The 12339-nt window shown below is 42.8% G+C and overlaps 1 protein-coding gene across 2 annotated transcripts in view; it reads right to left on the reverse strand.

Moving 5' to 3' along the window:
- Nucleotides 1-12339, reverse strand: part of PCSK2 (proprotein convertase subtilisin/kexin type 2) — a 212884-nt gene that overhangs the window by 191841 nt on the left and 8704 nt on the right. The window contains exon 2 of one of the 2 annotated variants that reach the window (XM_059896781.1): nt 921-1025. The exons of the other annotated variant lie outside the window; for it this stretch is intronic. Within the exon in view, the coding sequence (XP_059752764.1) occupies nt 921-1025 (105 nt within the window). The remainder of the gene's footprint in view (nt 1-920; nt 1026-12339) is intronic. 2 annotated transcript variants of the gene reach the window in all.

A 12339-nucleotide genomic window follows, 5' to 3' on the forward strand; every position in this document is an offset into this window, starting at 1 on the left:
TAAACCTCTAACTCAAACGTCTGACCCTCTTCACATCCACTGTCGCCCAAGTCCTGGGGAAGAGGGTATGAAGCCTTCAGTGTACAGAGAGCAAACTGCCTGGATTATTAATTTCCCTCTTGGTGAATTGCGTATGAGAAATCAGAATCTCCCAGTTGAATGAGCGTGGGGAGGGCGGAGGAGGTGGGGACAGTCAGGATTCAACGACGCCCAAAGTCCTTATTCTGAGAAAACAGGAAGTGGGAACACTGGAAAAGGAGCTGCTTTATGGCCAAGATGATAAGTTTGGTTACAAGAAAGTTGAATTTAGGTTTCTGAGGGGAAAGGGAGTAGGAAATGAGAGCTGGTGTCCAAGAGCAAGGTAAAGATCGGAGGTAAAAGTGGGAGTCATGAGCATCCAGAAGGCATGGGGCATGGGGTAACTTATCAGAAAGAACAGTGTGGGAAGAGGGGCTGAGCAGTTCTTGTGGCTTCAGTCGTGCTTGGACACGGAGAAGTCCACTGCCTATTGTGAGCTGATCGCTCACTGGCCATATGGGGCACGGCAGTCTCCTCAGAGCATGTGGATTCACCAGTAGAAACCGCCCATAAAATGACTTATTAAACTGCTTGGTGTCTTCCCAGCCATCGCAGGCCAAAGCATGTCCCTGGGCAACCAGCAGTCCTCACACAGTAACGCAGGAGAAAAAGTCAGAAAAGAGGTGGTACTCCTGTTTACTCCCCCACCTCTGGCCGATCAAGGGTTTAATTATTATGCGTAAGACAGGAGCAGAGTCCCCAGGACCACTCTGCAAGGGATCCATTTGGCCTACACATCAAGTGCCTTTACTTCAGAATTCCTGCCTGCTCCCTTGTACACCCCCCCAATGGGCTCGTTTGCGGCAACAGAGGTTAGAAGGCAGGTTTCCAGGAAAACTCACCCTGGGGTCTCTCTCCAGCTGCTGCTGATGGCGCAGGCTGCGTCTCCTCTTGGCCTTTGCCAGGCCATTGTGATAAAAATGATACAGGCCTTCGGCGAAGGGGAGCTGTGGAGAGTCAAACAGACACAGGCGTGGTTAGCTTCTGGTGGCGCCCTAGAACAGGGACCCCAGAGCTGGGGTGCATGCCGGGGTCCCCTGGGATGGGCATGTATGTGAGAAAACCCCTGCGAACCCCCTGTCAGACTTGGCGCTCTGGTTCCCTGTCACCGTTCTCCTCCCCATTTCCCTACCTTTTCTTATGTAATGCCGTTCACCTCCCCTCCCCCCAAACCTTCTATTCTTTCCTCCATTACTTTAGTTTTTATCCATCTTTTAATCTTCTCTTCTCCTCCGTGGAGCCTTCCCTTTATATTCATCCCCACACCAAGTTCTCCATTCTCTTCTCTTAGGTATCACAAGAAGAGAAAACTACAGACCATTACCCATGAAATGGGCCCCATGTGGACCACAGCAAGCCATCCGCACTGTACCCTGTATGAATCTTTGATCCCAAGTCCATGAACATAATAAAATGGTTGTTGTTTATACTAAGAAGTTTTGGGTTGGTTTGTTACTCAGCAATGGATAACAGGAACAAATAGCTAGCTGAAAAAAATGTTTTATTCCTTCATTTTTTAGGACTGTGCAGACCTGAAACTCTACAATAATATTGGCTCTGTCTGTCAGCGGGTGACACCAGCCTGGAGCAGCCCAGATAAGGGCCCTCAAGGGACATTCCTGGCAAAGGAGGAGGGGGCCTGAGGCCAGAGAAGCAGATACTGGATGAACTTCAAGGGCACAGCAAGTTTGGCTAGGGGTCTGGTGTGCAAATGAAAATCTTTTAGAACACTGTAGCATTTGTGATTTTGTTCCTGTTCATTAAAAACCACATTCTTCAGGGAGAATTAAACATAAATATTTCATGTGCATTTTTCCAGGCTCAGTGATTCTTGAATGTTTTCTCTACTTAACCCTGCTGATGTACTCAGGGTAATGGTAAGATCTGATCAAAAAGGTGCAGGGGTGGAGGGAGAAGGAAAGAAAATGTAAGTGTGCTTATCTTTTGCTCTCCAAAGACTTGTGCTTATGACCACTGTCAGGTGGTGCGAACTTGGAGTTTTACTTCCTATTCTGGAGGGCATGAAGAATCTGAGAATGTTTAACACAAGAAAGGAAATTTGGGGCTCTAGAGCACCAGTGAGCTTTGGAGGGACATTTTTCTGGCTCTGTTTTACTGATTTTTTTAAAAAAATTAAATTTGAATAGAGGCAAATGGAAAACTCTTTCTTACAGTGGAATTCCAATTAACAAAAGTAGAAGTAATGAACAGAAATCGAATATCACCGTTTGGAAACACCATAAATAATTGTGGCTGGCAAGTGTCACCAAAGGATGCTAAAATTAGTGGGGGAAATATAATGATAAACAAAGAGAAATAATACTTTACAGTGGAGAAACCTGGCAGAGACGTCCTCAACCAAGTGATGTAAGTTAACCTCACTACAGATGAAACATATCAAAATCATGTGCCTCATGATACAATGCACTGAGAAGGAGACATCACTTACATAATTTCCTTGCCAGAAATACATAACCCGTATTCAGTCAGGAGGAAACATCAGGCAAACCCATAACTGGCTAGTACCCTTCAAAATCTTCAAGATCATAAAAGACAAATAAGGACTGCAGAAATTTTTGAAACCAGAGGAGACTAGGGAGACAGGACAGTTAAATGTAATACAAATCTTGGATTGGATCCTGGATCAGAAAAAAGGACATTAGTGGAACACTTGGAAAACTGTGAACGAAGTCTGTAGATTAATTAATAGTGTTATATCAACGTTTTTCCTGGCTTTGATAAATTGTACTATGGTTCTGTCAGACGTTAACTTTGGGAAAGCTGGATAAAGGGTATACGGGAACTTTGTTGTCATTTAAAAAAGAGTAATTTTTTTATTGTGGTAAAATATACAGAATATAAAAATTTTTCATTTTAAAGTTTCAAGTGTACAGTTTAGCGACTTTAAGTACATCTCCATTGTTGAGCGGCCATCACCGCTATCGATATCCAGAACTCTTTTGATCCTGCACGTTCAACTCTACATTCATTAAATGATAACTTCCTATTCTTCCCTCCCCCCAGGCCCTGGCCACTGCCATTCTACCTTCTGTCTCTAAGAATATTACTATTCTGGGACCTCATATAAGTGGAATCATAAAATATTCGTCCTTTTGTGACTGGATTATTTCACTCAGCTGAATATCTTCAAGGTTCATCCATGTGAAGCACTGCCAGAACTCCTTTCCTTTTGAAGGCTGAATAATATTCCATTGTACGTATGTACCACATTTTGTTTATCTATTCACCAGATGGTGGACACTTGGGTTGCTTCCACCTCTTAGCTATTGTGAATTATGCTGCTATGAACATGGGTGAACCTGTGTGCAATTTTTGCCAACTTCTTAAGTCTAAAATTATTCCCAAATTGAAAGTTTTTAAAATGTAAAAATACTTTTAAAATTAAATTTGAATGCCCTTAAGAGGGCCATATATTTAAAAATTTCAAGCCGGAGGTCCCACCACTTCCCTTTGTCACATACTGAAGTCACTTCACATGGTTATGTTAACTGAAGGCAGTTGAGTGGCACCCCTGGCTTGGTCTAAGTGCCTCATTTCATAGAGAAAGACATTGTGGCTCAGGGAGGGGCAGGACTTGCCCAGTCAAGAGGGAGCTCTCAACAGAAATCCCTGGTCTCCTTGACTGTAACTCCAGACGCTTCCCACCCACCGCTTCCGTTGCTGTCTAGCGCTATGTCCCGTCCCCCTTGATAACCCTGGCTATGAATCCAACAGATTACAGGCTGGAATTCCTGACAAGAAGGAGTGCAACTCAAGGACAGCCAGGCTGGCGAGTGACCCTCTGCGGTGTACTTGGGACCCACGACCCGAGATTCTTTGATTAGAAGCACTGTCTTGGCTATGGAAGAAATGGAGTCAATTGGTCTCATAGAGCTGAAATTGGAAACTCGGGCAATAAACAGGTAAACTGACTGACCACAGACTTAACAGGAGATTAACCTGCAGGCACTGGTTATTTTTCTGAGCCCTTTTTGCCTCTTGTCTTTGGAGTGTGGACCCCAAATCCACTGCCCTCTGAGCCTCTGAGAAGCAACTGTCTGGGGAGACCATGTGCAAGCACAAGCTAATCACGGGCAGGGAAAGACAGATGCCGTGCGGCTTACAGTAGTGCAAGATACCTGCTGCCCACACAGACCTCAGTGAAGAAATGCTTGCGCCTTCCTCCGTTTCTTAAGTAGAATGCTGATCTTCCAAATAGAAAAGACATATTAAAAGCAATCTTAGGTCCCCAAACCCTCACCTGTGTCCCAATAAGAAACCTCTCATATATTTCAACACTTAGTATATTCTCAAATGTTTCCTTCGTTTAAACACACACACACACACATACACACACACCCTTCTTTCCTTTTACACCATCACCTTTGTGTCTTAAGGCAAAAATACACATGGTTCCAGAAGGAAGGAGAAAAAAAGAAATGAAAGAAGAATTCACAGCAAATTGTCAGCTTGAAGGTTCAGGCTGGGTGACAGTATAATAACGTTGCTAACTCAGACTTGCAGTTTTTAGAAATTCTCATTATGCCGCGAAATTTTATGGATCCCAGCAACGCTTCTCATTGCCTCTTTTCTGTCCCGCCTGCCTCCTTCTCCCACTGATAACCATGGCTCCAAGCTAAAGCTCCTCTCTGAACCCACACACTCGCTTTCCTCAACAGCCAGGAACCCCAGGGAACTGGCCGCCGATCGTGAACAGATAATAAGGCGTGTTAAATCCTCTTAGAGCCCACTACCCACCTTCCTTTAGACCAGAGTTCTTTCCCCTCAGGCAACCCCTGGACGCTGGTCCGAGAACATTGTCTCCACCCCAAATTTTGTGCTTCTATGCATTTGCTTGTTTCAGGAATGACCACTGCTTCTCACAGATTCTCAAATGGGTCCAGAGCCCCCAAGCAGTTAGGACTCTCTGGCTCAGACCCATCACTTTTCCTTTAGTGGCTTTGTCCATTGTGCTGATTTTCATGATGCTCAGTCATGTTTATTTGGGAGTCTAGTTTGGTAAAACAATGGACTTCATTCCACATATGAAGAAATTTATAATTTTATTTTCAAGGGAAGCTGCTGTCAAGAGGTTCAAGGAATAAAAACTGGGAAACAATACATCAAGGACTGAAAACTGGTTCAGCTGATAACTGCTTGTCAATTTCATTTAGGGGTCCTGTATTTTACAGGGAGGGCTAGGCTCTGCATTTTACTGACATTTCCTGAGACCATTCTTAATTTCCCCAGATTGCATGCAATCTCTTACCGGTGGGGGACTGCACTTTGCAATAAGGATGAGGGAGAAAGGGAACTGGGTGGAGGTGGGTGGGGTCCCAAGTTCTGCCCTACTGGTACTTATAGGCCAATGAGGAAACACACGGGAAAACTACATTGTGCAATTGACAGAAACATATAATATTATAGAAAGAAAGAAGGATAGAAATAAGGAGATCGCAGCTGTGCATTAGACAAGAGAAGGTAAGGAAAGGGGAGAAGGAGAGAGGAAGGGGACCCTTAGAACTTCTGGGGGAGAGGCAATGTCAGCTGGTGTGATTTAGATAGCATTAAAAGGTTCCTACTCAGCCCCATCCTAACTTTAATTTGTGTGTGTGTGTGTGTGTGTGTGTATTGAATACTTGCACGAAAGTCCAGTTATCTCTGGGGGGATGGGGTGGGTAACACCCTAAGCCATGGTCAGCTAAATGCCTCACTGAGATTTGCTGACAGGATAGAAGTTCCTAGGGCCAGAAAGGAAGAGAAGAGAATTGAGAGAGGAAGGAGAGGGGCACCAAAGGCATAGTCCTGCCTATGTTACAACCATGCTTCAGCCTGAACAATCTCTTGTTTACAGGTTCTCAATGCTCACCTGTACTGAGTTGCATCTTACCCCCAACCAAAGTTCCTCCTCCTTAAAGTTTGGACCTAGGATCACACATCTCAGCTATTTGAATACTCTCACCTCTTTCTGTCTTGCTTTGGAAAAAGAGATGGGTAAAAAGTGGGTCTGGAGAATAACAGGGAAAGGCCACCTCCTCTCCTGCACAAGACTCTTCCTTTGTCTTCTGCCTCAACAGGACCAACATTAATTGCCTCTGTTGTCAGGCTCTTAGGTGATTCACAAAGAAGCTCAGAGAACATGATTAGCGACTGAGAGTTGGAGAGATAAGCAAACCCATGGAGGCAGTTTGTGGCTCTGGTGGCTGAGGAGCTGCAGGGGTCCTCATTACGGTTCTCTAACCTTGGAGAAAGCCTCTCAGGCACTTGAGTTTCAGTCCTGTATCACCATGATAATGTGTGCTACAAACCACCAAAAATCTTAGTAGCTCCAAACAGAAACCGATTATTTAGCTCACGATTTCCTGGGTCAACAATTTAAGCTCACTGAGTAGTTGTTCAAGTATTGACTTCATTAAAATTAAAAACTTCTGTGAAAGACAGTATCAAGAGAATTTAGAAAACAAGTGACAGACTGGGAGAAAATATTTGCAGAGGATACATAAAGGATTGCTATCCAACATATACAAAGAACTTTTAAAATTCAACAATCAGAAAACAAAGAACCCAATTTAAAAATGGGTCAAGGACCATAACAGATGCCTCGCCAGTGAAGACATACAAGTGGCAAATAAGCATATGAAGAGATACTCCACATCGCATGTCATGAGGAATTACAAATTAAAACCACAATGACACATCATTACACATCTCTTAGAATGGCCCAAATCTGGAAGGCCGACAACACGAAATGCTGGTGAGAAGGTGGAGCAACAGGAACTCTCATACATTGTTGGTGAGGATGCAGAATGGCACAGCCACTCTGGAAGACAGCTTGGCAGTTTCTTACAAAGCTAAACATACTATTACCATATAATCCAGCAATTGCACTTCTTGGTATTTACCCAAATGAGCTGAAAACTCATGTTCAGACAAAAACCTGCACACAGATGTTTATAGCAGCTTTGTTCATAACTGTCAATATTTGGAAGCATCCAAGATGTCCTTCAGTAGATGAATGGGTAAATAAACTGTGGTACATCTAGATAATGGAATATTATTCAGTGCTAAAAAGGAACGAGCTATCAAACCACAAAAAGACATATTACTAAAGCAAAGGAAGCCAGTCGGAAAAGTCTGAATGCGTCCAACTATCTGAAATTCTTGAAAAGGCAAAACTGTGCAGAGAAAAATAAGATCAGTGTTTGCCAGGGGGTGTGGGTGGGGGCAGAGAAGAACAGGCAGAGCACAGAGAATTTGGGGGAAGTCAAGAGATTTTGTATGATATTATCATGATAGATATATGTCATTCAACTCATGTCGAAACCTACAGAATTTACACTAAGATTGAACCCTAAGATAAACTATGAATTTTGGGCAATTATAATTGTCAATGTAGGTTCATCTTTGGTAAAAATGTACCATTCTGGTGAGTGATGTTGATAAAAGTAGACAGTATGCGTGTGTAGGGGCAGGTGTATATGAGAAATCTCTGTACTTTCCTTAATTGTTGTCCACTTAAAGTGGCTTTTAAAAAATAGTCTTAAAAATAATATAGCCCATTTCAGTGGATTCCAATTGCTATAATGACCCGAACGGAGAGCAACGTGTTGGAAATGGAATATAGAGTATGTGGCTTTTATTGTTTTAATTTTTATTTATTATTTTTCTTTATTTTGATCATTCTTTTCCTTTTATTTTTTGAAGGGGCCTAGATGGGCAGTGAATAAAATGGAGATGAGCAGCTGGGCATTTTGAATATATCCAATGATTCTAAAACTATGAAAGGGTATAATAATTGGAACTGTTCAATAAGAAGTCATTCCATTCTTAGCAGAGAGGCATACGGAGGCACAAAAAATATGCTATCTCATAAAAATCAATCAACAAGAAACAGGCCAAGACAATTTCATATTGAAGGCAAATAAGCCACATTATTTAGATGAATAAAGTAAATATGATTTCACTAGAGGAGTGGAAGGCTTGACAGCTCCTTTGAACAGATGCCGCTCAGACCGCAGAGGAGCCTAATTGCTTATTTGCGCCTCCAGCTCCTCTGTCAACAGAAGGAGGCCTGTGGTGTGAGGACTCATTTCTTTGAGTAACCAGATGTGACAGAGAATCTTATTCAGCCTGAACTTATCAGGGCATATTGTAAGGTTAGCCTGCTCTGAGGAGGTCCTTTGGGTACAGAACCAGAAACCAGTTGCTAAACAGAGTTTTCCACACCCCAGCACATAAAATAGGTAACTTGTAAGAGACTGGATGGAGCCATCAGATCAGGGGAAGTCTTATAAACTGGTCTAGAGAACTATAATATGCTTTTTGTTGCACATAAATCTAAATACATTACCTTTCTGTCTGTAAAACCCATCCCTTTCGATGTGCTCTATCTCTGCAGGGCTCAATAAAAACTTGTCAATAAAAATATAACTGTATGGATGGATGTTCCTTTGGATTGGCTATTTGTAAGGGGGGAATTAGCTACCTGAGGGGAAGTGAGAGGGGAGAGTGGAAAATCCTTGACCCAGCACTCAGGACACCAGGCTCTAGGCCCACCTTGCCCATTTCTACGCTTCTCCTAGGTATTGTTCTCCATGGACAACACTCAACTCTCTTCTGTGATTCTAAGAGCTGCTCTTCCCTATGACCAGGAGCACAAAAATGCCAAACGGCTTGTGTTGTCCAGGGTTGTTTGTTTTTGTGGAATGGAGTTACTGGTCCACAGTGGGATTCAAACAATGATACACTCCCAAGAACCTACACAACCTATTTATATCAAGTCTAAAATGACAGTCAGACAATGAGATAGGTGAAGAATAGCTGACTCTCAGCCTCATTCACAAACAGTTCCTTTCTAACCTAAGGCAAAATTTCCACGTATTATCTCAGAAATGAAAATGTAAGAACATGCATTCTTCCTGTGGACTATCAGGGAGTAAGCTACTTATCAGGAGTGCTGGGATGACATTACTGTCCTGGCTTTTCTTTTTGGCTTCTAAGTTAGGGGGCTTGTTTTAGATTCATGTATCCGTGTGTCTGGGAGGAAGTAGTATGCATTTAGTGATTTTGTTCTTAGCTGGAATAAATTTCATGGATAGAATTGGCTGCCTCTACCAGCCATCCACTGTGGCTTCAAAGACAATAATTAAGCTATTATTATCCCTGATGTCATCAGCCAGTGGCGGTAGGATCAAAGGCATGATTCCCTAGTAGCAACATCTGTTAAAAGGGATGGTGCTACCTGCTTCCAGGATATGAATGATTCCCTGGGACAAAGGAACAAGGCTGGGAGATCCAGGCCCCTCTACTTCACTACTAGCTCAACTTGTTTTTCTAGGGTTACCTGTATATGGCCGCTCTGCTATACTTTCCAAGTATCCTTCAATGTCTCCTTCTACTTATCCACAAAATCCACTCTCCAAACATGGTGTGGGTGACCCCTCATGAACCATCCTCAGTCCACTTTTTTGGTTTCATCTCCCCAAAATGTTGTCTAGTCAGGCAACACTAATTGTAATCCTTCTAAAATTCTGGTGCACTTTGTTTCACGTGCTGTACCATCCTCAATAAACTCCCTTTTATTTTAACTTGTTGAAACTATGAGCCTCAATGCAAACTCACCTCGACTTGGCACTGCCTGCCTTGTGAAGGCTTCCCTTCTGCTTCACATGTCCTATATCACAGATCTCTCACAAAACATATTGCCAGTACTCTGGTTGCTCATAAAGAGCACTCCTACTTGTCTGCGATTCCTGTATTTTATCTAACCTGTGCCTTCCGTGTAGCAGATGATGTTTTGATGCCCTTCCTGCATTCCCTTTACCTACCCTGGAGGTCCCCTATAGACAGTGCCTGTACATGCCACAGTCCTCATGCATCTCTCTGCCTGAGGGTGTTCTCTGACTGTGGAAGCAGGCTTGGCCTGCTTGGGGCAAGCAGAAGTGCAAGGGATTTGATGCCCCTCAGGTGTAACCCTCAACCGAGGAAGAATGGGAGCTGGTGGCTACATTTCCTAGCTTCCTCACCCTTGGATGGGATAACTCAGAAATGCTGCAACTCCCAAACTCTTCAGTAGGAGAATGTTGCAGAAGTGATCCTCGTTTGTTTATGTCTCTCTGTATCAATTCCTTAGGATAGTTCCCTCCTGCACTGACTCTGAGCTTGGCCATATGGCTTGCATTGGCCAATGGGACTTAATAAATGTGACACAACCAAAGACTTGAAAAGGGTTTGCACACTGGAGCTTGATTGCTCCTTAATATCTGAAAACTTTCTTACTTGTCCCCAAGTCCATGCCTCAGTGCCTGATATCATACTTGCTTATTGAATGCGCTAAGTACGTGTTTATTGAATGAACGGAATATTCTTCTGCTTCTGCGCTTCCCCCGCTATGACGGTGCTCCTGTTACTTTGTTTGTTCATTGGTTTCAAACTTCCGTAACTTTTCTTTGGTCCTTTCCTCCTTTCTAAGTTAATGGCCAGAATGGCTTGTTTCGGGCTTCAACTTCTGGGTCCAAATTTGCTTTGTGCCAAGCCTCACTGAAGACACGCTCTCCAAGGTTCCCTTTGGCCTGATTCTGCACCCCACCCCATGGTGCTGCCCCTGGACCCACAGTGGCTTGTTTCCCATCCTTCTCCCCCCATCTCAGGCTCTGCAAGCTCTCTCTTGGTCTCCCATTCCTGGTTGACACTCCCTAGAAACACAGTCAACAGGAACTGACTAGAATTGACTCTTTCATGCCAACTACCTTCTTATGTTTGAACTCCCATCATTTTTGAAGAGAACTGATAGCCTTCTGATGAAACTGATATTTTCCCCTCTTCACAGAAGTGAAGAACAAGCTAAGGGCAAGGAAAGATAGGATTTGTGGATCTCCTTGCTCTCCTCTGTCATTGGCTTCTTAATTTCTCATTAAGTCACAAAATTTTAGGCTATTAATGGTAGTTAATTAATTGAAGTCATTTAACACAGATACAAATTAGGATATTCTTATAACGTTTCCTCGCATGCGTGGTTTTCCTCATTGCGGTATCTCATAACACATCTGTCTGTCATTTAGTGAGCATCTGATGATAATGCTAAGCCTTTAGAATGTTTTCTAACCATTGATTTTGATATTTATTAAGTGCTTGCTAAAAGTACAGCACTGTGCTTGTCACTAAGGGGGCAGTCAAAGAAATATAAAATTCCTATTCTAGCTTTTTACCAAGTGTTAATCCAATAGGTTTTTGTTTTTTGTTTTTTGTTTTTTTGCTGCACCATGCAGCTTGCAGGATCTTAGTTCCCCGACCAGGGATTGATTGAACCCGGGTCCATTGCAGTGAAAACCCGGAGTCCTAACCACTGGACTGCCAGGGAATTCCCCAGTAGGTTGTTGTTGGTGTGGAATCCCTGAACTTATAACTTTCCCAGTTTTGTTTGGGAAACTGGAATCTGTAAAAAATTTTAGGGGTAAATTTGAGAAAAGCAGACCAGGAGGACCTGAAATGAACTGGTAACCAACAGGTTGGTTTATATGGCTAATCACTCATAGAAATCTCTCTCAATCTGGTTCTCTCTTCCAGCGTGAAAGGCTGGTGCAGTGGTTCTGATGATGCATCGTCTGAACCACCGTCAGGGAGCAACAGGGTTCCAATGCTCATTGCAAATAGTTGGGAACATAAACATCATGTTTGATCTCCGTTTCCTCATGTATAAAATTAAGGGTTAAACTAATGCCTTTCCAAGGTCTCTTCCTGCTCTGACAGGCTGTAATTCCATAATTTCAGTTACTATTTGTTAAAATTTAAATTAGTCTGGATAAATCTGTTAGAATAATCAGTCAAGTATGTCACAGTATTTTGGTGGGGTACCAATCTCCAAGTGGTCTGACAAGTGTTTAGAAACCATTACCATAAAAATCATTAAAACCAAATAAATTTGTCACCATAATAATACTTTTCTTCTTGTCCTCCCTTTACCACTATATTTTCTGAAGGAACTGTCTACACTTGATACCTCTACTTCATCATACTTACTGCAGCCTTCACAATTTGGCTTCCTTCCGGTCATAGACACTATCACTTTCCTGCTTACATCCCTTTGGGCCTTAGCATTTAGTGCATGAAAGCCTCTGGATCTATTTGTATGAGAGTTTTCTCTGGCGGCCAAATTCTGCTCTGTTTGAGCATTTGCCAAGTCAAAATGCTGGAGAGTCAAAGCCACCCAGGAAAAACTATCAATCATGAACTATTATCTGATTGCAATTGGCATATAAATAC

Source organism: Balaenoptera ricei, chromosome 15 (genome assembly GCF_028023285.1).
Source record: "Balaenoptera ricei isolate mBalRic1 chromosome 15, mBalRic1.hap2, whole genome shotgun sequence".
NCBI classification, from domain to species: Eukaryota; Metazoa; Chordata; class Mammalia; order Artiodactyla; family Balaenopteridae; genus Balaenoptera; species Balaenoptera ricei.